Source organism: Spinacia oleracea, chromosome 4 (assembly GCF_020520425.1).
Source record: "Spinacia oleracea cultivar Varoflay chromosome 4, BTI_SOV_V1, whole genome shotgun sequence".
NCBI classification, from domain to species: domain Eukaryota; kingdom Viridiplantae; phylum Streptophyta; class Magnoliopsida; order Caryophyllales; family Amaranthaceae; genus Spinacia; species Spinacia oleracea.
In genome coordinates, this window is record NC_079490.1 from 185,564,092 (window position 1) to 185,590,095 (window position 26,004).

The 26,004-nt window shown below is 33.9% G+C and overlaps 3 protein-coding genes across 4 annotated transcripts; 2 read left to right on the forward strand and 1 right to left on the reverse strand.

The window, feature by feature from the left end:
* Positions 1-2,569: 2,569 nt before the first annotated feature.
* Positions 2,570-9,369, forward strand: LOC110779052 (jasmonate-induced oxygenase 1). Its single transcript, XM_056843267.1, has 3 exons — positions 2,570-3,305; positions 4,736-5,087; positions 7,718-9,369. Exons 1-3 carry the CDS (start codon positions 2,722-2,724, stop codon positions 8,429-8,431), a joined length of 1,650 nt encoding a protein of 549 aa, XP_056699245.1. The 5' UTR covers positions 2,570-2,721; the 3' UTR covers positions 8,432-9,369.
* Positions 9,370-10,236: 867 nt separating this feature from the next.
* On the reverse strand, positions 10,237-16,117 carry LOC110792900 (2-hydroxy-palmitic acid dioxygenase MPO1). Its single transcript, XM_021997721.2, has 4 exons — positions 15,670-16,117; positions 11,389-11,451; positions 11,236-11,307; positions 10,237-10,519 (listed from the first exon to the last, which is right to left on the reverse strand). Exons 1-4 carry the CDS (start codon positions 15,967-15,969, stop codon positions 10,400-10,402), a joined length of 555 nt encoding a protein of 184 aa, XP_021853413.1. The 5' UTR covers positions 15,970-16,117; the 3' UTR covers positions 10,237-10,399.
* A 1,454-nt stretch (positions 16,118-17,571) lies between these two features.
* LOC110792898 (protein SAWADEE HOMEODOMAIN HOMOLOG 1) lies at positions 17,572-25,689 on the forward strand. Of its 2 annotated transcripts, XM_021997719.2 has the most exons (10): positions 17,572-17,709; positions 19,991-20,076; positions 20,211-20,256; positions 20,355-20,451; positions 20,596-20,659; positions 21,742-21,793; positions 23,730-23,840; positions 24,046-24,189; positions 25,189-25,308; positions 25,393-25,689. In XM_021997719.2, exons 1-10 carry the CDS (start codon positions 17,653-17,655, stop codon positions 25,444-25,446), a joined length of 831 nt encoding a protein of 276 aa, XP_021853411.1. In that variant the 5' UTR covers positions 17,572-17,652; the 3' UTR covers positions 25,447-25,689. The 2 variants fall into 2 exon arrangements, with proteins under 2 accessions (XP_021853411.1, XP_021853412.1); XM_021997720.2 differs by lacking the exon at positions 23,730-23,840.
* The last annotated feature ends 315 nt before the right edge of the window (positions 25,690-26,004 follow it).

The following is a 26,004-nucleotide window of genomic DNA, read 5'->3' on the forward strand; positions in this document are numbered from 1 at the left end:
GTTTGGTTGTTAGCACCGTCGCAAAAGGGTTTTGGGACGGGATTTTTAACCCGTCATTATTAGGTTGTCATTAAAAATACAAATTTTGTAGTGTTTGATTGTCATGAAATTTTCCTTTGACAATTAAAGCACGTGTTCGTAGTGAGTAATTAAGTTAGTCAAGGTGATATACTCCCTCTGTTCTTAAATATTATTCTCCTTTTGATTTTTTAGTTTGTTTCAACTCAATATTTAAACGTAAATATCTTCAAATATGTATGTTAAAGAAATATAAAATTTTGATATTGTTAAACTACACATTGAGACGAACAAAACAAGATCTCACATGAATATATTTTGAAATACATATTGGAAAGAAATTAGAAGATTCTCTTCAATTGTAAATAGTGTCAAGATTCCAAAATGAACTAATAATAAAAAACAGATAGAGTACTAAGTAGTAACTATTGGAGCAATTTGCAAAAAGAGGCACGACCAAGGAAGAAAGGCGGCACACATATAGACTCATGTACTATATAGCCAATTAGGCACCTATGGACCTACCTAATTAAATTATTATCAAGATACGGACTACATGAATGCATCCAACTAGAAATGACAATGGGTCGGATTTTTATCCTACATCCAACTTGCTTTTTCATATTCTTTGGTTTTGCTTTTGCCATGTTTTTGTAATCAGTGGCGGATGCAGAGGGTTTAAGTAGGGTCACATGACCTCACTTGCCCAAAAAAAAAAAAACTAATTTTTTTATAAATTTTCAATATTTTTTTTAAAAAATTAATTAATTTTAGATAATTTTTCATTAATTTTTAAGTAGTGATCCCCATTATCCATACTTTCTGAATTCGACCCTGTTTTCATAATTGGACGCATAGGTACGTACTCCAACTAGTCCAACACTCCATAGGTCTATGTCATTGACAAGAATATGCTAGCTAAGTAGCTAACTAACAAATGACTTCCTAGGAAAAAAAAATAGCACAATGAAAAGTCTAAGTGCACGTATTAACTGATGATTAATTAGTTGATGTGCACATATTTTCCTTGTTTGCATCTCATCTAAGCCTATTGCGTAGTCTTAATATTTTGAAAAGTCTTGGATGGGGATATACATTGGGATGTATATATGCATCCATAATGATTAATGCAAATTGTATTGTTGACTTAATGTGGTTTTTGCTATGAAAGACTAAAGTAATTAACTAATTTGGTTTTTAAGTTGTATGTGTATGTGCTAGTATTATTAATGGCCGGAAGAGAATTCAAGTAGAGAAAAATCCTAGTAAAGGTCATGACAAGAACTCTAAAAGTGGGGTTGTGTAATTGTTTATTGTCAAGGGCTTTGTTTAAGAAAAGCGGAACAATTATTCCGTTTGCAACTCACGTGAACGGAACAATGTAATCAAGATGATCACCGTGCCACATTAGAAGGTACACCTGATTGTATGTAACTTTACATGCAATCAGGTTAAAAGCACGTTTTTGTAGTATTGTAGCTAGCCAAATTTTGAAGAATGAAATGAGTTTTGATGCAATGGCAAATTATGTGAATGAAAAGTTTAAGCCATGTTCGGTTCCATTGCCAATTGACGGGTGAAATGCGGCCCATTATGGAAGTTAATCATTGGGCCGAAGAACGGATTCTTTGTCCAGGATCACTTATCAGTGATTACTATGTGATGTGCCTGTATGGATCATGAACCAATATTATTTTACAGGTTCAACATCCCAATTTATGTTCCTCATTCAACATCAATTCACTATTTAATTCATATAAACTCTTCCACCCCATTTATCTTTTTAACACTCATTAATCCACAATCTAATTTGAATATTTTTTCAATTTTCAACCCACTGAAATCACAATCCCTCAACAAAATTAGCACTTTAAAAAACCGCTTAACAACCACTATATAATTGTCTGTTCATTGAACGGGATCAAACCACACTAGTTTTATAAATGTATAATACCAATTGCATGTTGATTAAGTGGTGGGGCTGAACTTGGTAGGGAGGACGACGTGTTCGATCCCCCACAACAATAATCAGGAGGGGACTGAAACATATCCACTCATAACAAACTATGAAACCGGATTATCCCTAAGGTGAAGCGGGTGGTAACACCAAAGAAAAAAAATTAATGTGTAATGACACATTTTATTATCATAATATTATTGGATTTATTCAAATTTATATTTTTAAATAATAACTTTTATAACTTTTATAAACATAAATCACCTCACCATCCCTCTAGACAGTGAAAAAATAATTTCAAACAAAAAACATCGTCACACACCATCACGTACATAAACACTAGTATTGAACTATTGATAGATGGAAAAAGGAAAAGTGTAGCTCTTTGGCCCCAACTCCGATTGAAACCCTTATGCTTCCAAATTAATCCTTTTATACCCCACAATTGAACAAAACTAAGCTGTAAAGCTTTGATGAATAACAAAAGCATACCCAATTGTTATTATTTTCTAATTAACATTTCAAAAATATTTTACTAAAGTAACCCAAGAAAAAATAAAAGCATAATTATTGATTAATGTTTGGGACATTTTCATCATTGCTGTCTAAAACAACAACCCATAAAAAAATAAAAAATGGAATGTCATGTAAATTTATAAATCATATGATGATTTTATTTCTAGCCTATTTCAAAAAAAACACTAGCTTTACCTTCTTCAATTCTTTACATATTCAATTAAAAAAAAATGCCAATAAACTCACCCTTAAATTCCCTACTACAATTCCAAGAAAACCACCAATTGAAAGAAGCAAACAACTTCGATTTCCCTGCCCCGCCACCATCTCCGACCGCTTCAAGCCGCCGTGCCTCCTCTGTGGCAAACGACGAGGTGTTGACGGAGTTTCTTGAGCAGAGTCTCCGAGTCCCTAACCTCATTCTCCCTAATCGAATCTTCCCAAAACAAAAACCGTTCAGGGAAATTCCAGAGATTGATTTTCAGGCATTGGAATTCAGAAGTGATGATTTAGTTTTACAGATCCGAGATTCTTTATCGGAAATCGGGTGTTTTCAGGTGATCAATCATGGGATTCCGCCGGAGTTGATTAGGACGGTGGTCAGGCGGGCGGGGCGGGTGTTTAGAATGGCGGCGGAGGAGAAGAGAATGGCGGCGAGATCGCCGGAAATGGAGTTTGGGTTTGAGGATCAGGTGAGCGGGGAAGAAGAAGAAGAGGTTGTTAGTGAGATGAGTGAGGAGTTTGTTTGGGGTAGGAGCTCTGGTTTTATGTTGAAAATGGAGGGAATTTGGCCTATCAAATTTTCAAAATTCAGGTAATAACGGTAAATCTCTATTTTTGTCGGTTAGCAATTTTTGTTTAACCCTTTTAAACAACCTCGATCGAAAAGAGTTGAGGTTATTTTAGTAAATTTATTTTTGGTGTTCCTTTTGCATTTATATTTATAAAATAGAGAATATAATGACAACCTACCTAATAGGAAAAGCTCAAAGAAGCATTTTAATCGATCTAACCTCTTGAATAAATTCTTACCATTTTAATCAATCTGTTTATATTTGTTCGGCTCTATCTAACTTATCTGTTTCTTATATTCGCACGTATCACATTTATATTATATTTTTTACATGTTATTTCAGAATTAGATGTAATAACACAAATATATTTCTTATATTCGCAAGCATCACGTGCATATATAAGACTAATAATACGGGTATTATGTTACAACACATATCGAATAGGACATAAATGAAAATATTTGGTTTTATACTTTTAAAATTGTAGTGTATTTTTTCTCCAAGTACGGTTTTATCACAAATGTTGATCGATGTATATTGCAACATCTAATATTTATATCGATGAGGTCTTGATCAAGTGACAAACACTGAGGGTCTGTTGTCATATTACAGTATCTAATATCTGTTGTAAATTTGTGTTATCTTTTACTTTATAAAATTACTCGTTTTCTACTTAAAATTTTGCTGCCACTCAACATCATCATCTATGAATCGAAGTGGTAATGATTGGTTACAAAAATGTTAAGAGTGAAATAAACATTGTACGTACATAGAGGATAAGTTGCATTACTATGGTGATGTTTGGTTGCACTTGGGAACAGTGGCGGACCTTGAACGATTTTATGAGGGGGGCCGGTAGAAAAAAGTTAAGCAATATACTATGTAATTATACAATTATACACAAATTTTAGGGGGGCCGTAACTGAAAATACACTACAAAATTTTTCGACCGGGGGCCCAGGCCCACCCCAGCCATACCTAAGATCCGCCATTGCTTGGGAAGTTATATTTCCCTTGTATTTGCAATTCTCATGTGTTGTAACTTTCTAGGAATTGAGTGCTCTTGTTTGGTTGAGCATAGGAAGTTTGAATTCCCATGAGAAGTTCTACTTAACTAAGGGGGACTAGGTAAGTAACTTCACCCATTTTGGGAAAGTAGAACTTCCTATGGAGTTCTATTTCCTATGCTCATGTCAACCAAACAACTACGTAGTACTTTGCTATTTACTTCCTAGGAAATAAAATTTCTCATGTATGAGAATGTCAACCAAACTAGCCCTATAAATATATATTAATTGTGTTTGTTATGAACTTTCACGCCAAAATTACACGGAAATTGACCCTTTGTTATTGAGGTTTATCATTAATTACACTACCAAATGAGTCGTTAATAATTGATACATGAGCTAATTAGTATAAAAAGCTAATGAAAATTTTACAATAATTGCAGTAACAAAATGGAGACTTTAGCATTGGCAATTGAGAAGATTGCCAAGGAAATTATGATGATCTTGAATGAAAACTACCTTAATGTACCAAAAGACGAAGGACAAAATAATAGTTCTAAAGATTGTGTATGCCACATCTACAAGCATCCCCATGACGTGGCAGCTGATGAATGCCTTAGATCCCTTCGATATGACGTCATCAGGATGATGATCAAAGGGTCAGATTATTCCCATGCATTATCATTGCATGTTTGTGATGGATCTTCTGAGTTTCATGTCTACTCCAAGAAAGGCTGGATTTCTTTCACTCCATTACATAATGCTTTGATTGTCACAGCTGGAGATCAAATACAGGTAAATCTCTGTTTCAGAAAGATCTTTATAGTTACTATTTGCACAAATATTAAGATAACAGTAGGAAAGTTGGTTGAATGTAATAAAATATGGATAAAGTAAGAGAAATGTGTAAAAATGTGGGTGGACGTAAGTAAAAAAATGATTAAAGTAAGAGAAAGTGAATAGAAAATGGTAAATATTGTGGGTAAGAGGTAAGGTAGTAATTTTATATTAAAAAATAGAATAAAATAAAATGTAAAGAACATTATGAAACAGACTGAAACGAAAAGATTTTTTTGAAACAGATGTAGTAGTACGTAAAAAATTAGAAATTTCTTGATTTTTTTGTAAAAACTGCCAAAATTCCACGGAGTACATTTTAAGTTGGTTCAAATGACTCCACACGCTCACAAGTCAGCACTAGCTCTACCCCTGTTTGCAAGGATGTGACTTTTAACCATGTACTTCCTCCGTTTCGAAATAATGGGGATAATTTACCTTTTCATGCTTGTCGATGTAAATATTTGGACATTAATATCTCTAATTTTGTATTCGTAAAATTTATAAAAAGTTGATATTCCGAAAATACATATCGTGACGAATCAAATAAGACCCCCCACGACTATATTTTTCCTTACCCATAATTCCATAAATCACAAATGATAGTCAAATTGAAATTTGTGAATAGTCTCAAAAGTCAAAATTTCCCTATTATTTCAAAACGGAGGTAGTAGTTAATTTAAGATATTAGTATGTTTTACTACTTCCTTCATTCTTCCTAGTAGACACATAATTCCTCCGTTCCGCAATAGATGCATCGTTTCTCGTTTGGACACTATTCATTAACTAATTTTGACTATTATTCTTTCACATTATGTAAAAACAAACATAGTCAAGTGAGATCTAGTTAAATTTGTATCAATGTGAGGATTCCAAATATTAATTTTTTATAATTTTTACTTACACGCAATTAGAGATATTCGTGATCAAAAAAGCATTTTGGAATACGTGAAAATAGAAATGATGCATCCTTTATAGAACGGGAGAAGTATTAACCAGCTGAAAAAGAACAGAGGATCAAAAGTATTACTTCTTATAATACACCCGTTGTATTGTTATCATGATCCATAATTTTAGACATGAAAGGCCCCTCGTGTCCCTTAGATAATAATCATGACTTAAGGTTATTGCATTGCTTAAATTAATTATTAGCTTAATTAGCTTTTTTGGGCTGTTAACTTTTTTGTGTGCTTCCACCTTGGCTCTTTGAACTACCTTAAGGCCTAATCATTTCATTACAATATAATTATTCATTATTCATATTCATATGACTTGTACTACTTACCATTTAAACAAAGCTACTAATGTGGTTTCATCTGCAAAACCATGATCCATTATCTTCCACCTCGAATCTTTGAACTTATCTGCACTTATATAATCTTATCTGAATCAACGTTAACTTATCTGAACTAAGAATTCGTTCTATTGGACTTATTTTGATTAAACTTATATTATCTGAAAATAACTTATTTTATCTGAAATAAACTTATAAAAAAACTTATTAGTGCTGAACTTATATTATTTGAACTTATCTGAACTTAACTGAACTTATCTGAACTTAATTGAACTTATCTGAACATATCTGAACTTAACTGAACTTATTTTGTCTAAAATAAGTCAAAATAAGTCGAACAGAACATAGCCTAATATTAATATATCAGAACTTATTTTATCTGAATTTTTTTTATTTTGTTTGAAGTAAACATATTTTTTTTGAATTTATCTGCATTTATCTGAACTTATATTGTCTGAAATAAGTCAAAACAAGTCAAAAAATGTCCATAGTAGGTTAGGGATTCATCTATACCTCTATACCTAGTATTTAAAAAGGAAGACCATTGATTGTTAGACGACACGTGTCACCTGCATCTTTCATCCACACGTGTCACCTCCATCTTTCATCCATTTTTTTCTTTCTAATTTTTAATTTTGTTGTTTGTTATACGAAGTATTTATTTTACATCTTCAACACCCCTTCCACTTGATCTTCCTCCTTTAACATCAATTTACTATTTAATTTATATATTCATTCAACGTCATGCACTTCATCTCCCGCTTTAACACTCAATATTAATTCACCATCTAATTTATATATTTTCAACTTTCAAATTTCACCTCTATATAAATCATATATTCCCACTAAAATCACAAACTATCAATATAATTAGCACTTTAAAATACGGCTTAACAATCCCTATATAATCGTCCGTTCATTGAACGTCTCAAAAGCTAGTTTGCTAAGGCGAATCTTATATGAAGGCATACTAATATATCTTCATTTATGTCTTTTGAATTACTCATATGCAATTTCACACTCGAAATTACTATGTATTAACTCTTTTACAAAGTAGAATTAATTACCAACCTTTACACGAACTTTTGTTTTATTGTTTTATTAGAGTATATATTAATATCGGATATTTCATGAAATACCCCCGAGGTTTAAGTTAATTCACCAGGTACCCTCGTTGTTTCAGTAATCTACCAGGTACCCCTCAGGTTTCATTTTCTCGCATGACTTAACCCTGCCGTTAAGTGGCCGTTAGAAACTTTTTTTCACCAGGTACCCTCGTAATTTATTTCACCAGGTACCCCTGAGGTTTTTTAGATTTTCACCAGGTGCCCTTGTGCTTTATGGTAATTTCACCAGATACCCCTGCTCACCAACGGCTAGTTTCACCAGGTTTTGTTCTGTAACAATTGCTGGGGGAGGGGAATATGAAGTGAAAGAGGGGGCTGTCAAATACCCTATTAAGTTTGATGCAAGGACTTGTGGTTGTGGAGTATGGCAAATATCTGGCATACCTTGCAGACATGGCCTTAGGGTTATTTACCACCAAAGACTTGAGGCTACTGATTTTGTGTCTCACTACTTCAAAGGGCAAGCATACAAGTTAACTTACTCAGAGCACATACACCCCATGCCTGACCCAACCCAATGGCTTTCTTTTGACCTTCCTATTATCCTCCCACCACCCATGAAGAGGGCATCAGGTAGACCCCCTAACCTGAGAAAAAGAGGTAAACATGATCCAAAAAGGGGAAAGAGAAATAGCACTGTGAGGTGTGGTAAGTGCAAGGAGGTGGGACACAATGCAAGGACATGCAGAGGTGGGGCCACTGCAAAGCAAAAGAAGGCTGCTGCTGCTGCTGCTGGTGGTGGTGGTGCTTTTGGTTCTGCTGGTGCAGCTGGTGCAGCTGGTTCTGGTGTAGCTGGTTCACAGCAAGGGGGAGATCAAGGTGCTTCCAGTTCACAGCAACAACGTAATGCATCAAGTAAGGGAAAAAGGAAGCGTACTTGATTTTGTGATTTATGCATAACTTTTTGCTAAACTTATCATGTATATCTTTTTCCAATGGGAGCAAGTTTTTGTAGAGCTACACTTAAAGTTTTTGCGTGTCGGGGGCACACTTTTGTAAAGCTACTTAATTCGGAAATGAAATATCATATTATTGATGAAATGTCATCATTCACTTTCTCATTACAAATACTAGAATAAAAAACATTACAATGCCAATTTTGATAGTTCCATGCATTAATTTCTTTTGCTGCTTGAGTTTCTTCTTCATTTGGTGAATTTCTTCATCCAAGCTTCTGTTTTCTTCAATTTCTCCTTCCTTTGTGCTACCTCTGTTGTTTCTGATTGGCAGTGGTTGCTCAATGCTTCCCTTGCACCACTTGAAGTTGTCACATAAGTCACACTTGTAATATAGTCTTTGAGGATTTTTCATTGTTTCAGAACTTCTTATTGCAAATTTTTTCCCACATATGTTGCATGTTTTGTTTGGAACTAAAACGTATGAGGATTCATACGTTGTAGAAGAAGATTGGGATTGAGAATATGAGCTCATTTGAAGGTGAGTTGGGAATTAGGAAAAATATGAGTTGGTTAAGGGGAAGAACAGAAATTTGTAGTGAAGAGTTGCAGCGGCTCCCCCTTTAAATAGAGAAGGATTACCAACGGCTAGTTTTTTTTAAAAAAACTAGCCGTTGGTGAGCAGGGGTATCTGGTGAAATTACCATAAAGCACAAGGGCACCTGGTGAAAATCTAAAAAACCTCAGGGGTACCTGGTGAAATAAATTACGAGGGTACCTGGTGAAAAAAAGTTTCTAACGGCCACTTAACGGCAGGGTTAAGTCATGCGAGAAAATGAAACCTGAGGGGTACCTGGTAGATTACTGAAACAACGAGGGTACCTGGTGAATTAACTTAAACCTCGGGGGTATTTCATGAAATATCCGTATTAATATTTGTATGAATTTGTGTATTTATTTTGACAGGCTTGGAGTGGAGGACGATACAAACAAGTGATAGGGAAACCAATATATACATTACAAAATAAAGATTGTATATCATTGGCTTTCCTTTGTTCTCCTCCAATTTTAAGTACGAAAAATACAGAATTACACTACCAAGAGAAAAGAGGCAACAATATTTCGCTACAACAACAAGCTCTTTTTGCCATAATTTTCACCATCTCTTTTCAGTTTTTGCTCCATTTTTACTGCAAACTATCTTATTATCTATAATTCCTTCTTGTGCTTTTCTTTGTGATATTTAATTATAAGGCCTGCATGTGTACAATCACATGTACGAATCTCCCCTTTTCCATTTGTAATTTGTAATGTAATTGCGCTATGAAAAAAAAAAAATTATGTTTGCACTAACAATTGGATATAATATCGAATGAATTTGAATCTCCAAATTACGGATGTTTTCACCTGATTTTCAATTAATTTTTCTAAACTTATTAAAGCTTAACATAACTTATTTAGTTATAAAATATACTCCCTCCGTTTCCAAATAATGAGGGCAGTTTACCTTTTTACGTTTGCCAATGTAAATGTTTTGATATCAATATCTCTATTTTTGTATCCGTAAAAATTATAAAAAGTTAATTTTCCGAAAGTACATATCAAAACGAATCAAACAAGACCCCACACGACTATATTTTTAGTTACTCATAAATCACAAATGATAGTCAAATTAAAATTTGTAAATAGTGTCTAAAATCAACGTGTCCATATTATTTCGAAACGGAGGGAGTAATTAGTAACCCTTAATTTTTCTGAACTTACTTTTCCTGAAAGAAATGGAAATAAAGTGAACAAAACAGAGCCAGTGTTTCCTTTCTTGTTACGTTTCCAGGTGAACTTTGTTTGGATTGATTTGACAGTTAGAAATATGTACAATACAAGTGTATAAAGACAATCAATTGAATATCATGTTGTTCACACTTTTAGATAATTGTGAATTCAAAAGCTTAATTAGGATGATTTCTTATGTTTCTTGATCTCTTGCCATACTTTAATTTCAGCTTGCACCATATCTTTCACCTTTGACTCAAATCCTGGATATGGTTCATACCCGAAGAATTGCTGAAGAGCCTGCAAGAAGATAATCAAATCTTTTATGTAAGTAATATATAGTCGATATTCAATGTTAAGCAACTTTCCTTTGATTATTAGGAAGAAAATTCACATTAGAGCAATCCCAATGGTTAAAAAAAGAACCTGCTCACAAAAATAAAAACATGCGAGCATGTAGCCAACTATTAGTACATTAATGACATAAACAACTACTAAGATCTTGTAGCTATTTAGAGCAGATAGCTCACCAAAAACAGTAGAAAAAATATAAAAATAAATGAAATTGTATATTTAATAAAATATTATAAGGAGCTACTACCTCAGTTTCAGAAAGTTCTTTACGCTTTTGAAAATGTGTCCAAAGTATGAAAATTTTGACTGTAAATTCCCACTATATACATCGAAATGTTACATGTAAGATCTTGTTAGATTGGTCTCGTTATTCATTTTCAGAATATCAACTTTTTATAATTTTTTCACACATGAAATTGAATATATATTAGTAGTTAAATCTTGCATTGGAGTCCATGCAAATAGTAACTGTAAAGAACTTTATGAGACGTAGGTAGTACAAAGTACCGTAGCTAACCAATGGGAAACTTTGTAGCTTAAAAACATTGTACCTAGAAATTTGACGCGGTAAATTTAGCTACATGCACCACCTTGTAGCTAACCATTGAAATTGCTCTTATGTGCAGATTAGAGAGGTTTTGTAAAGGATGTTAGCTGTTTACCTCGAGTAACACGAAATAAGGACCCATTAAGAAGGCTTGTACGAGATTGTCCAAAAGAGCAGGAGCGCGTTTCTGTCAAGAACACAAGACAAAAAAAAAAATTAATTCGGAAATTTGGTAATTATAAGATCAGGATATCAGAGTTTTTATCACCTCGAATATTCCGTGACCCAAGAACTGTGCAGTCCAACCAAACAATTGAGCTGCCAAAACAACCTGAATATTGAAACATAAAGAGTTACAGCATACACATCAGTAATTGAAGCTAACTTTATATCCAAAAAAAATATGAAGTGATATATAAAAAAATGAAAAGAACAGTTTTCAGACCATATGTAAGATTTTCAGTTTACCCTGCCATTCTTCATAATCATGTCAATTGATAAAGAATTATATACAGATGTTTTGGAATGGAATATGCATCCGAGTTGCAAGGTAAAATTAAAGATATGCTCGACAAAAGTGCATTTTCAGATCGTGATAGACATTTTGTCAGAGGTGTTCTGAAGTAGGACTATTAGGCATAGACTAACTATAAGAATAAACTTGGATGACCCCATGTTATAGGTCAATATGCAGCTTAACATTGATCTCCTTCATCAGAAAAGTTGGTTGAGAAAACATTACTCCCTCCGTCTCGGAATACTTGCACCGCTTGCCTTATAAAGTCGTCCCGGATTACTTGCACCGTTTATATAAATGGTCTACCCCACTTCACATGTCATTTTGTGGTCTCATGCACCCTCCCCTTACCCCTCTTATTTCTTTTAAAAGTTGACACATATCCCTATCTATATTAAAAATACTCCACTATCAACTACTATCTAATTAAATAATAAGTAAATTACTTTGTATTAAACTCTGTGCTGGTCAAACCGGTTCAAGTATTCCGGGACGGAGGGAGTACAATTTTTGTCCAAAGTTGTACAAATACGCTACAAAAAGTTCAAAGGCAAGCATCTAAGTTTCATTCTCAAAATATGGTGATAGGTTTCATCAAACAACTCGAATATGATTCAATCAAGAGGGCATACCTGCCATTGAAGTTGCCACTGAGAGTTATGTAACCAAACAGAATGGAAGCTACAAATTTGTATTTCTCATTGAGCACAAGTTCAAGGAGAAAGCAAATTGACTCCTAATTGTTTGTGTACGTACAATCAAATATTGTTACCTAATTTGACTTTCCTCTAAAGTAATTAAGTTTTTGACCTTTCCTATAACAAATTACTATGCTCAAGAAAGAATGCTACTGAATATTGAGCTATTTATAACGTATGTTTGAACAAAGACAAAAGCAGGAAACAAATACCACATCTGAAAAATCGAGCATTAAAGCAAGCCAAAAATAACACAGGAACTTATTAAAGCTGATGATAATAAGATAATGATGCAAGTTTTGAAGGCAAGGGTAGGTGAAGAGCAAACCTAGAAATCACTAGGCAGGCGATGAACGCAATTTGGATTATATACCCGTGAGCAGCTCACTGTGCACCCTGTTGAACATTTATTGAAAATCTAAAGAACATTGATAATGATTTCAATGTACATATACTAGTGAATTATTTAAATTATATGTTCTATGGATTTGAACTATATGTTCATTGACTATATGTTCTTTGTATTTGAACTATATGTTCATTGAAAAACAGGGTGCACAGTGAGCATTGTGCACCCGGGTGCATAAACCATATCTTGGGCGATGAAGGAAGCGGGAATAGCATTTTGCTGCAGTTTCATTATTTAGCAGTTGAGAACACAGTTAAGTTATGTTTGATTGATAATACTTAATTTGATTTGATCAACAAAGAATCAAATTCAGAGAAAACAAGATGATCAAAAGAGATTTTCATGGTTCAGTCAATCGAGAGCGTTTCTATTAGCTTCGATCAACCAACAGCTAATACTGGAAATTTCCTGAATGCTTATAACTTTTTTTAGAACCCCTGTTCATTGGAACTAAAATCTCACCAAAATGATAATGATATTCACTGTTTTATCACCAAAATGATAATGATATTGGAACTAAAATATCACCAAAATGATAATGATATTGGAACTAAAATATCAATAGACAAAGGTTAAACCGTTTACTCCAGCAAGGTGTTTCCAAGCAATGTCTAGGTTGGCGCTACAACATATACAAAGTATTATAACCCCTCTCCCACAGTAAACTCACTGCCCAACGCCAGTAGTAACAAAACAAAAACAGAAAGAACGACACATTGAACAAACTGTATTGAAAATATGCAAGAATATCAACAAATTCTCTAGTGGAATTACAGGTCTTAGTAGTAGATAATGCACAAAGAATGAAACTTTATGTTGCAAACAGAAGAAAAAGAAAGAGATTAGATCCTGTCTAAACCTAGTTCAACCTCAGATAATATAAAAAAAACTATTGACACGATAAATAAGCTAAAATGGGATTGAAAAGCTGTCAATCTGTCATCTCGGGTAAAATATGATCACAGAATGAAATGTTGAAGGCCTACAAACGATTGGCTCGTAGCTGTTATGGAACTCTACTATGAACTAATCTCAGCCCAAACAGTGTTGTACTAAACTCAGTACGAAAATGAAACCACATTAAAAGATCCAATAAAGGAAATCTATATGAATTATCATTCAGCAAACAAAAGTAACAACAAAAATGACCAAGATAATATAGCTAAAGAAATTCAGACCACAATATGTCAATATTCACTGATCATTTGGTCATAACCCTCAAAGGCCAAAAACTAAAAAAAGAGTAAACATGTGTGCAACTTGAAAATGTTCATAGTATTATAGTAACCTATGTTACTCAGACTCGGGTACGAGTGTCGGGTACGGGTACGTGTCCAAGTGTCCGACACGGCTAAATTGTGGAAATTTCCCTTAATTTTAGACCAAAATGAAGTGTCGGAGTGTCCATACCCATGTCCATCCGACACGGGTACCGGAGGTAAAACGAAGAGTCCGAGTAACATAGATAGTAACCAACTTATGTGCAATCACGTTTGCAAGGATAAACATGACTTGAGCTTGATGTTATCAGGTAATGGATGGATATCAGGGCATGAATATCTAAATGGGCAAGGGCAAAGAGTGCAGTGGTGTAAAATGTTGTGGTGCAGATTTTCTGTTCTTGTTCCTAAACATTAGTTCATTTTTGTGGGTGGCTATGTTTGGGAGGTTTTAGACAAGACAAAGGTTGCACCACCTTCAGGTTAGCGACTATGATCTATGTACTATTTGTGATAAGGAGGTGGAGTCGCGCAAACACCCTCTTTTCAACTGTGAATACAACAAACAAATCATTCAAGAAGTTAAAGGTTGGTTGCAGATTAATGTTGTAACTACTAATTAACTTCTCTGTTCTTCTTCGATGGATAAACAAGAGAACTACAAAGTCTCAATTTCGGAAGCATGTAGCTACTGTTGTAGTTGCTGCCAATGTATACGAGATTTGGTGTGCTAGGAATGAAACCTTATGGGAGTTTAAGGTGGCTAGTGTGAACACGGTAGCTAAAATGAATAAGAAGTATAATGAGTAAGAAGGTCGCTCATCACGACAAGGAATGGTTTGATTCTGTTAGAATATGTATATAATTGGTGATTGATTGCACAATCCGTAAGTCTTTATTCGTATAAGGTAGTGCTAATTTAGGTAAATACTCCGTATGACTAAGAGATATTTACATAATCAATTACAACCAATCACCAAGGATTACAGTAAAATGAGTGTTTGCTTTTTGTATGTGTTTTTTTTTTATTGATTCTAATAAATTCTCTTACTTACCAAAAGAAAAAGTAATGCATCTTCACAATGACTTCACTTCCAAAGGTGTTTTGTTTGATTTTCTCACTCATCGCCACGTCTTAAAACACATTACAGAGTAATTAGTAATGAAAAAAAATTCCTTCATCAGTTGAGAATTACAAACTTTTATATAAGGCGGTCTTACACAAAAGACTACCTTGGTGTCGTATAAGTTAAGCACTAAAATCAATTAGTTAAGCATTGAAATCAATTAGTTAAGCATTGAAATCAATTAGTTAAGCAATGAAACTAATTAGTTAAGCAATAGAACTAATTAGTTAAGCAATTAAAGTGGTCTTTTTGGTAAGGCGGTCTTACACAAAAGTTTCCGGTTGAGAATTTAGTGTAACTACTGCTACTGCCAAATGACTTACAAACCAAAGCTATGTTTGGAAAACCCTAATCTAATTCCAGCCTAATTTCACAACAGAAATCATGAACTCAATACAGAATCAATACTAACAATTGCAAAATCCAGTCTACAAATCATCACTTAACAAAAGCATAAATCAACCAAGAAAATCAAAAAGAAAAAGTCAACCCAATATAAACCATCAATTAAAAGCTACAAAATCTCATAAACAAACAAAATCAACCAACATTAATAGCTAAAGAAGTAAATAAATTACCTTCCAAGTCAAAGAATAGCCAAGATGATTGGCAAAAGAAGAAGCTCCAAACAAACAGAGGAAACAGAGAAGAGCAGCCAAAGATCCAGCTTTTTTATCCATACCCACATAGAACACTGAATAAGCTAGAGTTACAAATACTGCAAAATTAGGTAAAAAAAACATGGGTACAAAGTGCAATAGCATTAGAATAGTGAAGAAAAGTGGCCAAACAAACAACATATGAATCAAAATATTAACTGGGTTGCTGTGATATGCGCCATAAAATGCGAAGTTTTTCTCAAGATCAAATAATCCCATTTTTTTGTGCAACAAATTTGCCAGATTTTTCTTTAAAGATGGAAACTTTGGGATTTAATTGAAGTCGGGTGAGAGAGAAATCAATTGGATGGAACTGGGAAATGGACTCGGAGTTAGAGAGTGGAGTGAAAGAATGCAATTTTTTTTTTGGCAAATTTGCAAAAATTGACCATTTATAACTCAAATTTTGCGGAAAAAAACCTTATATTTATTTTTTGTGAAATCACCTCTTAATGTAATTTATTTTTTGCGAGAAAGGACCTAAGGGAAGTTTCCGACATTGACCGAGCTTTTTCGGCCATTGACTTGCACGTGAGGAACACGTGTGGCTTACGTTGACTAAAGAAACTGATTTACCCGAATCTTAAATTTTCAGACTTGATTTTATTTCGATTTTTTTTTTCAACTTTAGGTTTTAAAGCTTAGAATTTTGGAGGAAAATTGGGTGTGGTTAACAAAATAAAGTCACACGTGTTTCTCACGTGCAAGTCAATGGCCGGAAAAGCTCAGTCAATGCTGAAAACTTACTTTTGGTTGTCTTTCGCTAAAAAAAATTTACATTAAGGTGTGATTTCACAAAAAAAAGTTATATAAGATACTTTATCGCAAAAAAAAAATTACATTAAGGCGTGATTTCACAAAAAAAAGTTATATATAAGGTCATTTCTCGCAAAATTTGGGTTATAAAAGGTCCATTTTAGCAAATTTGCCTTTTTTTTATTCCAATCCGTTTTGATTTTATTTTTAATTAAATAATGGGAACTTCTAATTCATTAAACTATGTTCAATAGTACGATTAATATGCAATCATAACGAATTAACGATACACATAACCCATTGATCAATAATAACATTTGATCACAAGTGTGTGATTTTTTTAATTCAAATTTGATATCCTTGTATAAAAATTTACAAAATTTCAAAGTCCTACTTATTTGTTGCTCATTCATCTTCGGACTTCGGTTATTAGTGGAAATGCGACTGCAGCTACACTCCTTGTTTAAGGATCGAACTTGAAATTTCTAGTTAAGCGAAATGGTTAGAATATGGGGTTCTTAGAAGGTTTGCCTTGCCAAAGAAAACCTTTAAGTTGTAAATTTTGGTTGTGGAACATATTTTTTCTTACTTAAAAAAAATGGCTAGAACAATCACCTTAGAGCATCTTCAATGGTTACATATAGAGATTAGTTTGTAATTTTTATAAACTTCTGAGCTACTAGCCTACTAGCCAATCATTAGAGTAAATATGAACAATTATTCAAGTTAAGCAAATTAGCTCTACAAAGCTAACTTGGGAAAAAGAACGGAAAATAATTGTTTTTTATTCGATAAACATGTGAATTGAATAATAAAAATAAATTTTAAAAATCGTTAAAAAATTCAAACAATTTGCTAACAATTGGAGCAAAATACACATAAAAATAGTACCTCGAAAATCTGATTCGGCAAATAAAAGCAACTTACCAATTTACTTACTATTAAAGACGCTCTTACTAACTACAAGCACAAGTAAACATATGAAAAACCTAAAATACCCTCGTATTATTCCTCACACAAGGCCACAAATCGAAATTAAAATTAATTTCGTAATATAAAGTCTATTAATGCACATTTGCACAAAGGAAGAAAGACAACAAGTGCTACTGACTACTGAGAGTGAGAATTATTTGCACAAGGTTGGTAATGGAGGCTTCTTGGCTGCAGGAATTATTGGAGACCCCTGTTTTCTCTGAATCTGAGGTTAATTACCCAATTCCTGTTTTTCTCTTTGTTTTCATTGCAATAATTTATTTGCTCTTTCATTATTTGTCACATTTGATTTTCATTATCTTGATTAATTAATCTAATTACTTGTTGGGTAGAAGAAACCCATTTCATGTTGCTATCTTTATGATAAGTTCTTATTGATTTATGTAAATTTTGCCTCTTTTTTGCGATTTTATTGTCTGTGATTTTTATGTGGGTTTTGAGAGAGTTTTTATACAAAGATGAAAATTTTCTTATTGAACATGTGAAAATGATTTTACCTTCTTAAGGGTTTGTATGTGATTTTTTTTTATTTTTTTTTTGAGAATTTTTTGGTGAATTGCTGAATTGGGTGGAGAATCTAATGCTTTTTATTGTCTATGAGCATCAATTACCACATTCAATGAATTCATTAGGGGCAAGAGAAAAATGGTGTAGCAAAGTACTGTATATTATATGGGTCGAAATGTCGATTATCTATGTTTCCAATTATCATACCTTCTCTAGTTGTCACTCTAGGTAAAGTTGGTTGTTTGCATGTCTAGAAATCACACCACAATATCATAGTACAAGGGCTATTTATGAGCCTTTCTACAACCAGCCAATGAGTTGATTTAGAGGGATACCCTTGCCATTGTTGAATATTAGCAGTATCTCGCGGTTGCTAGAAGCCTAAACTTGTTTTATGCATCAGTAATCATCTTACTTATCCTATGTATTACATAATAGGTGCTATGTTTTAGGACTAAGGTAATCATGTTGGAAATGTGTATTTTTCTAAGTGTCCAACTCGGCTATTTTTTGTGCAAATTTTCCATGATATTGGCCCAAATGAGGTGTTCAAGTGTCAATATCCATGTCAGAGTGTTGAAGATCCAATGCGGGTACTTGAATGGAGAGTTTGAGTAACATAGACTAGGTATCTTATTTCGAGTTTGGCGAATGGTTGGCTGATAGGTTCCGTAACATACCAAGAGAAAATAAAAGGCAAAATAGTTTGTGTACTAAGTGGAGAACTTGTCCTATCTAAAAAAAGAACCAGATAAGGAATTGCCTCAAAAGAAAAAACGAAAAAGTGTTACCGTAAATACAGATTGGAAAAAACCATTTAATAGTTTGTGTTAGATGCCCATGATATATCATGTTTTTGGTCTATTTTATGAATGTGGTTCTGGATCTTCTAGTTATTTCCATTACCAACCCTACTCTTTTTCCACAGAACAGAAAAAGAAAACATTAATGAAGAAAAAGGAGATTTTCTCTCTTTTCACAAACTGCGTTTATGTGTCAGTTGTTCATGTGTCTAGAATGTTTCTGCAAATGTAACCTATTCAGTTGGAATCTTTAAATTGCTTATTAGTTATTACTCTGCGTTGTTGTGTGGAAATTTGATATTGCTGTAGGCTTAAACATCCTCTTCAGTTATTCTTTTTACTTCACCTTGCATTTGCTTAGCCACTGCATTGACTGCTTCCACAAAACTGCAGCTTGATAAACAGCACCGGACACTCACTGAGTCATTATATAGATCTTTTTATGGTAAAATAGCATATTTAGTTCTACAAAAAAAAAACTGCATCCTATGTCTTCAATTTTGAGTTCTTGTAGATCATAATTTTTTGCAACAAAATGTTGAATATACTACATAGTCAATGAAGAGAACGGGTAAAAAAAGTAAGGGAATAGGTCTCAGCATTGAGCTTATCTTGCCAAATCAAATTTGCATATTTTTGTCATTCAATATTCTACTAGTGCCTCCATCCCAAAATATTTGGCAATGATAACTTCCATAAGTGTTTAAGAGTTCAATAATGAGTATGATTAACCAATAATGTGTTAGTGTTTTGGAAATAAAGAAAGTTGATTTGATTATCGAATTTGTATTATTAACCAGAGGTTGTGGTATATGTCTATTTCCGATGGAGCCAAAGATTCATTTGTTCTTTTGGCTGTAGGATGTAATGGACTAAATCAAAATGACTCTTAAAACCTCTTCGCTTCCTTTCCATGAAGTAGAAGATGGTCGTCCAGTTGTCGTCCCGTTATCGCTTTTGGGTCAATTGGAAACAACCTCTCTGCAAATGCAGGGGTAAGGTTGCGTACACCCGACCCCCCTTACCCCGCTTCTTGCGGGAGCCTTTTTGAGGCAATGGGGTAATGATAATGATAATGATGAACCAGAGGTTGTGGTATTCGTTTATTTTGTGTTGTGCATCTCTCCTTGTGCTTCATTGTTTTGTGGAAGCTAAACAGATTCATTTTTTTCACTTTGCAGATTGCAGAGATGGAGAATTTATTCAGGCAAGTAACAAAAGAGGCATTGACTCAAGAGTTCTGTCAAGATCTTGCAACAAGTTTTAGGTAAGTGGACAAGACTTCTACCCCTATAAACGCATGCTCGATCATTCTTGCACTTTAACTCGACACAGATACTTTATCAATCTTTTCCTTGAAGAGGTTATATGGATTTGGTTATTTTCTTTCTTGTTATGCAGTTCCTCCACTTGCCGTATTGGAAAGCCAACCATAATTTGGCAACAGGCAAATTCCTATTACTTTGTTTCTTATCTTTATCCTTTTTTTGGTAATCATGCATTCATGCATAGTTCATTCTTATGAATTCTACAACACTTTCACAGGTGCACAGATGGTTCCAAGATAAACAAAGCGATCCATCCGCTTCTACAAATACGTTTATGAAAAGAAAAGCGCCTGAGTCTTCAATGATACTTAAAGGTAGCATAAGTGTACAAGACATGAATTTACGCGTGTAGTAAATAAGGATAAAAAATTGAACTTACTGTGCCATCTAAGGTTAGTATCAGTAGTGTCAACTTTTGATTCTTTGATGTCCTGTTGAATACAATGAATTTTACACAGGTGGAACAGCTTCAGAAATTTCAGAGTTGGCTTTTGAGGCTAAGTCTTCAAGGGATAATGCATGGTGAGCAGATAGAATTCACATAACACTAAGAACTATATTTTCGTTTTTACTTTTAGGTTAGATTCAACACATTTGACTTCTTTAGTACTTAATGAAAATCTTAGGTTTGGTTTTATTAAACTCGGCATGATTCATATGTTGCTCAAACTCGGGTACTAGCGTTGGACATGGGTGCGTGTCCAAGTGTCCGAAACGGCTAAATTGTGGAAAATTTCCTTGATTTTAGACCAAAATGAAGTGTCGGAGTGTCCATACCCATGTCTGAGTGTCGAGGATCCGATACGGGTACTTGAGGTAAAACAAGGAGTCGGAGTAACATAAGTCTGATACTGCTTTCCCCCCTGAACACTGAAATGAACTCTAAACCTACAGTTTGCAGTTCACCTGAATAAGTTCATCTGCATGACATAGTTACATATATTATTACCGATACTAATTCTTGTCGAGACCCTTGTGCTGTTTAATGGAGCAAAAACCTGTTTAAAAATCATTTATTGTGTGCAACATCTTCCCTTTTGATTGACAATATTTTAAATTTCTTGGAGAATGTTTATATTATTTATTACTACCCAGGGTATTGAGATTTTGGATGAGCGTAGTGGTGGGATGATGTTGGAACGATGTTGAAACAAACCTGTAGTGTAGCCATTTTTGTATTGGCTTAATTCTATAGTATAGACTATAGAGAATGAATTATAATCAAGGGAGGATTTACGATTTTTGAGGCACCAACTAATATAATAAATCAAACGTCAAAACGCACAACAATAAGCCAAATACATAAAATTGACCAATGATTTCATCACTGAACTAAAAATGTAAATTTTAGATGACTAGTATTACATTCTTTTGGCTCTAATGCCTTGTTTCTTCTTTTTTTTTCAATTTATTTGTTAACATTAGCTGAACTAACTTCATTATACATTTATACCGAGTTCACTAAATTGTTTCACAGCCTTAGTTCTTTGGCTTTTTGGTCAAATGTCCCGTTACAGTTTTGTTTTATGATTGACCAGTAGGGTAAATCTGCTAGAAAAAGAAAACAAATGAATATACCTTGCTAATATTCCGTTACATGCCAGGTATGATGTTGCTACGTTTCTCAATTACAGAGTTCTATCTACTGGGGACCTTGTAAGCTTTTTAGTGCACCGCTTCTTTCATTTGGATAATAGCATGCCCTTTGTACAAGTTATTTGTTACTCTTTCCCCTTTGTTAAACCCTTTGGATTTGGCTCAATTTGTTACTTTTGGTTTGCTATTTGACATGATACTTTCACAATGAACTGTTTGATCTATAATAGCTTGGTTACCAAGTACGTAATACATTAGAAGGAAAGTTAAGTCAAAATACATAGCCTGATTGATTCATACATATCTTAGGGGCAACATGAAAAAAGTGTCAAGTTGTCTTATGGACCTCTAATGGCAAAGTGTGTATCAATTGCACTGTTCTAATGCTTTTATTCTTTATATCATGTAGGGATATTATACTCATTTTCTTCCTTTAATTGTTTCTCTTTCTTTAGGGGTGTAAAATATTATCAACTTCCAAAAACATACGCCTGATTAGGAACTGCCTATAGTCGATCGGATTAACCCAGCGGGTCCAACTGTTCGGGTTGAGAATTAACCCGGCCACTCACTAACTCCGATATAGATGGGTATAGGCCCTATACCCATCTATATCTGAGTTAGAGAGTGGCCTACTTCTTCTCTTTTCCTTTCATATCTCGTTCTTTTTGATCAATTTGGATGCATTTCTTGTGCCTTGCTATTTGCTACTGGCTTCCGAAATAAAGTGTCTTGTTCACAATGTGCTTACTGTCTGTTGTTTGTGAGCCCTGAATTCAATAGGTAGTACCTCATACTTCATTTATTCATAAACCTTCAATTGCAGAATGGGAACATTTCCTTAAAAATAAAAAATAAAAAATAAAACCAATATTCCGGAATAGGAGCGATTACCCTAGTTCTGAAAGTAGTTTAGATATTCACCATTCCCATTTAGTGATTTAGTGTAGTTCATTTCTTCTATAATTATCGCCTCGTTGGGAGACTAGGTTGTCGGTATTATTCTCAAACATAGCGTCAAACTCTTAACATTGTCGACGGCCTGTAGTGGTTTATGTAAGATCCTCCTTCTGGCCTTTTGTTGTCATAACTTATAACTATGGGCTGAACACTTATGTTCTTGACATTACTGCTGTAAATTATTCAATTCTGCTTCCTCTGTTTTCTAATTGTTTCATATGGACATTTGCAATTTTCACATGTCTTACTTTGACCATGTTTTTTTACTAATATAAAAACAAATGTTACTATGTATGGAGTAAAATATTATCGGATTTGTCTCATTATATTATATTCGAAGTATTATCTAAAGAACAACTTTCAATATTTTTTCAGTTTTTCCTATAGATAATTAGAAATATTTATGGTAATAAAGTTGTACATTTTTAGTTAGCCTTTGTCAAAAAAAAAAAAGAAAAAAAAAAGAGATAAAGTTGTACATTGAAAACGTGAAAGTCAAAGTGAAACAATTAAAAAACGAAGGGAGTATAGTGCTGAAACATATTACTAGTCGCCTATAAGGGTTGAAGCTTCGCACAGCTGTATAGAGAGGAGATCATTTTTTAAATTGATGCATGGTTCTTTTGTCGGAATAGCAGAAGATATTGCATCTAAACTTGTTTGAAACTAATGACAAAATTGTTGCTGGACAGAGTGGAAACTTGTTGTACTTACGGTATAAAATTACTACGTATTATTTTAGAGTGAAAAGTAAAACAAGAGCAAAATATATGAATAATAATTGGAGAAATTAAGCTGCTTCTTTCATTCACTGTTATATTGCACGATGCTTACATTTCTCTAATCAGTGAAGTGCATAGAGCTGTCTGGTCTCTAGCACCTCACGCACACCACGATTATTTTCTGCACCTACTTATTTGTGACATCACTAGTCAGCTGGTCGTTCTAAAAAAAAAAAACCGGAAGATTTTTGTTTTTTTGGTTTGTTTTTTTGTTGACTTGACTCTTGGAAGATTTCATTGACAACTTTAAATAGCTAAATAATAATAAGCTGGAAAAGGCAAGAAAATATATGATCCGACTCTGCTTCCATGGTGCGCTGGCTTGGGCTTCATTGTTCCACAAAGGGATTTGTTTGATTGATGAGGTGGGCTAATTAGAAACCAAACTAATACAATTGCTGATATTTTTACTTACTTTGATTGCAATGAATTGGAGATTGTGACGTGTATGACGTTCATCCTCCCTACCCTTGTACATTCAAATCACCACTTGTTTTTTTAAGTATTTGTGCATGCAACTGAACAAATTTCTCAGCAATGCAGATACTAATGTCCTTTCATGTAAAACAGGAAGTACGTGTAAGATTTGCTGGTTTTGGGATCTCCCACGATGAATGGGCGAACGTACAAAATAGAGTACGTGAACGATCAATCCCTCTAGAACCTTCAGAGTGCCATAAGATTAAGGTTGGCGATCTTGTGCTGTGCTACCAGGTATTACTGTTTTTCTTACTTTCTCACTCTTGGATACGACTATACGAGTATATTTGAGACGCGTCTTTATCATAAATTCCACGATCTGCTATAATGTACTCCTTCCATTCTAAGATAAGTGTATTCTGAAGTTATACATTCAGATTGAGGAGACTTAGTTTATTGCTTTGATTGAAAACTAAGGAAGTAATATTGCATTAGTTAAATTACTACTCTGTATTAATAAACTAAGTGATACTGTATTGAAAAGTTAAGTGACAAATAATGTTGAAAAGATTGGAAGTTGAAAAAAGATTGTCATTTGATGTTTAAATAGTAGCTTAACCCCTTAACCATCTATGCTTCTATGGTTTTATCAATGCTTGCAATATCAAATTTGCACAACGTTTTTTAAAGAATTTGAGGACTAAAATATTTCCTACTTAATCAGTTATTTCCCTGTGTGATTTGTCTAAACGGAACATAAATAGACTTAGAACGGTCAATTTATCCTACAAGGATTTTTAGAATGGTCAATTTATCCTACAAGGATTTTAAGAATGGTCCATTTATCCTCGAGGGATTTTTAGAATGATCAACTTCTGCACACTAACGGCCCGTTTGGTAGCCGGTAATAAATGGTGGGAATTGGAATAAATCTAAGTGTTATTTGACAAGAAAATAACATCATGATGTCCATGGTAATGAAATTTTGTCTCAAAGTTGATGTTTTTCTTCATACATTTGCATTCCCACCTAATATCACTCCCCAAATGGTAATGAAAATTTATAAAGAAAAAGAGGTAATTTTGAGTGAACCAGCATTACCATGGGAATGGATATTGATTTTCTTACAAATTTACATACAAATGCATTCCCATTCACACCATTTATAACTGGCTACCAAACGGGCCGTGAGAACACGCGAGGACTTTCAATCAAGTTATCTCTCCGTTGAGTGTTAATTATGATCATTTATCATAGTAATTTATCAATTTTGGCCTTCATGGATGCTTTCAGGAAAGACCGGATTATGCTGTATATGTTGACGCACATGTGATGGAAATCCAACGGATGTTGCATGATATAAAGGGTTGTCGATGCATCTTTGTGGTTCGATTTGATGATGATAAGATTGAGGTATAAGATTGACATAAACTGAATTATTTCTGTGTCAAATGTAGTACTTAGTAAGTATTAAGTTTCGAGAGTCTCGTATGGCAGGAAAAGATCCAGCTGAACAAGATATGTTGCAGGCCAAATAAAAGTCTGCAGTGAGATTGGCTGTTGCAGAAACTAGATAATTAGAACCGAGACCTCAGGCGTTCGCTCCGTGTAACAATAGTGGCAGGTGAATGAACAAGTAACACCATTTGTTGTATTAATGTAGAATTGCTACCTTTTAAGACATAACCAGATTGTAAAACAAGTTTCATGCTCTTGTAATCTTATTATATGGTGAATGAAGAAGTGTAACAGATGCTTTTAATCTTTCAATGTTGATCTTGTCTTTCAAAGTCATTGTAAAGAGTTAGAATAAATGTATTGCATTGAATTTTTAAGAAATGTCATGTTTTGAGTATGAAAAGCTCAATTATACATTAGCTTTAATTAGAGTTGATCAACATGGGCCCAACCCGAAAATACAGGGTTTTGGGCAGACATTTTTGGCCCGATTTTTGGGTCGGGCCCAAACTTTTTTTTAAAAATTGTGGGCTTTTGGGCAACGTAAAACAACCATTAAATGGCCCGAAAATTAATCCCGCTAATTTTTTACCCGAAATAGCGGATTTGGGGCAAAAAAGTTGGCGTGAAGCTTGCCCCAGCCCGACAAAA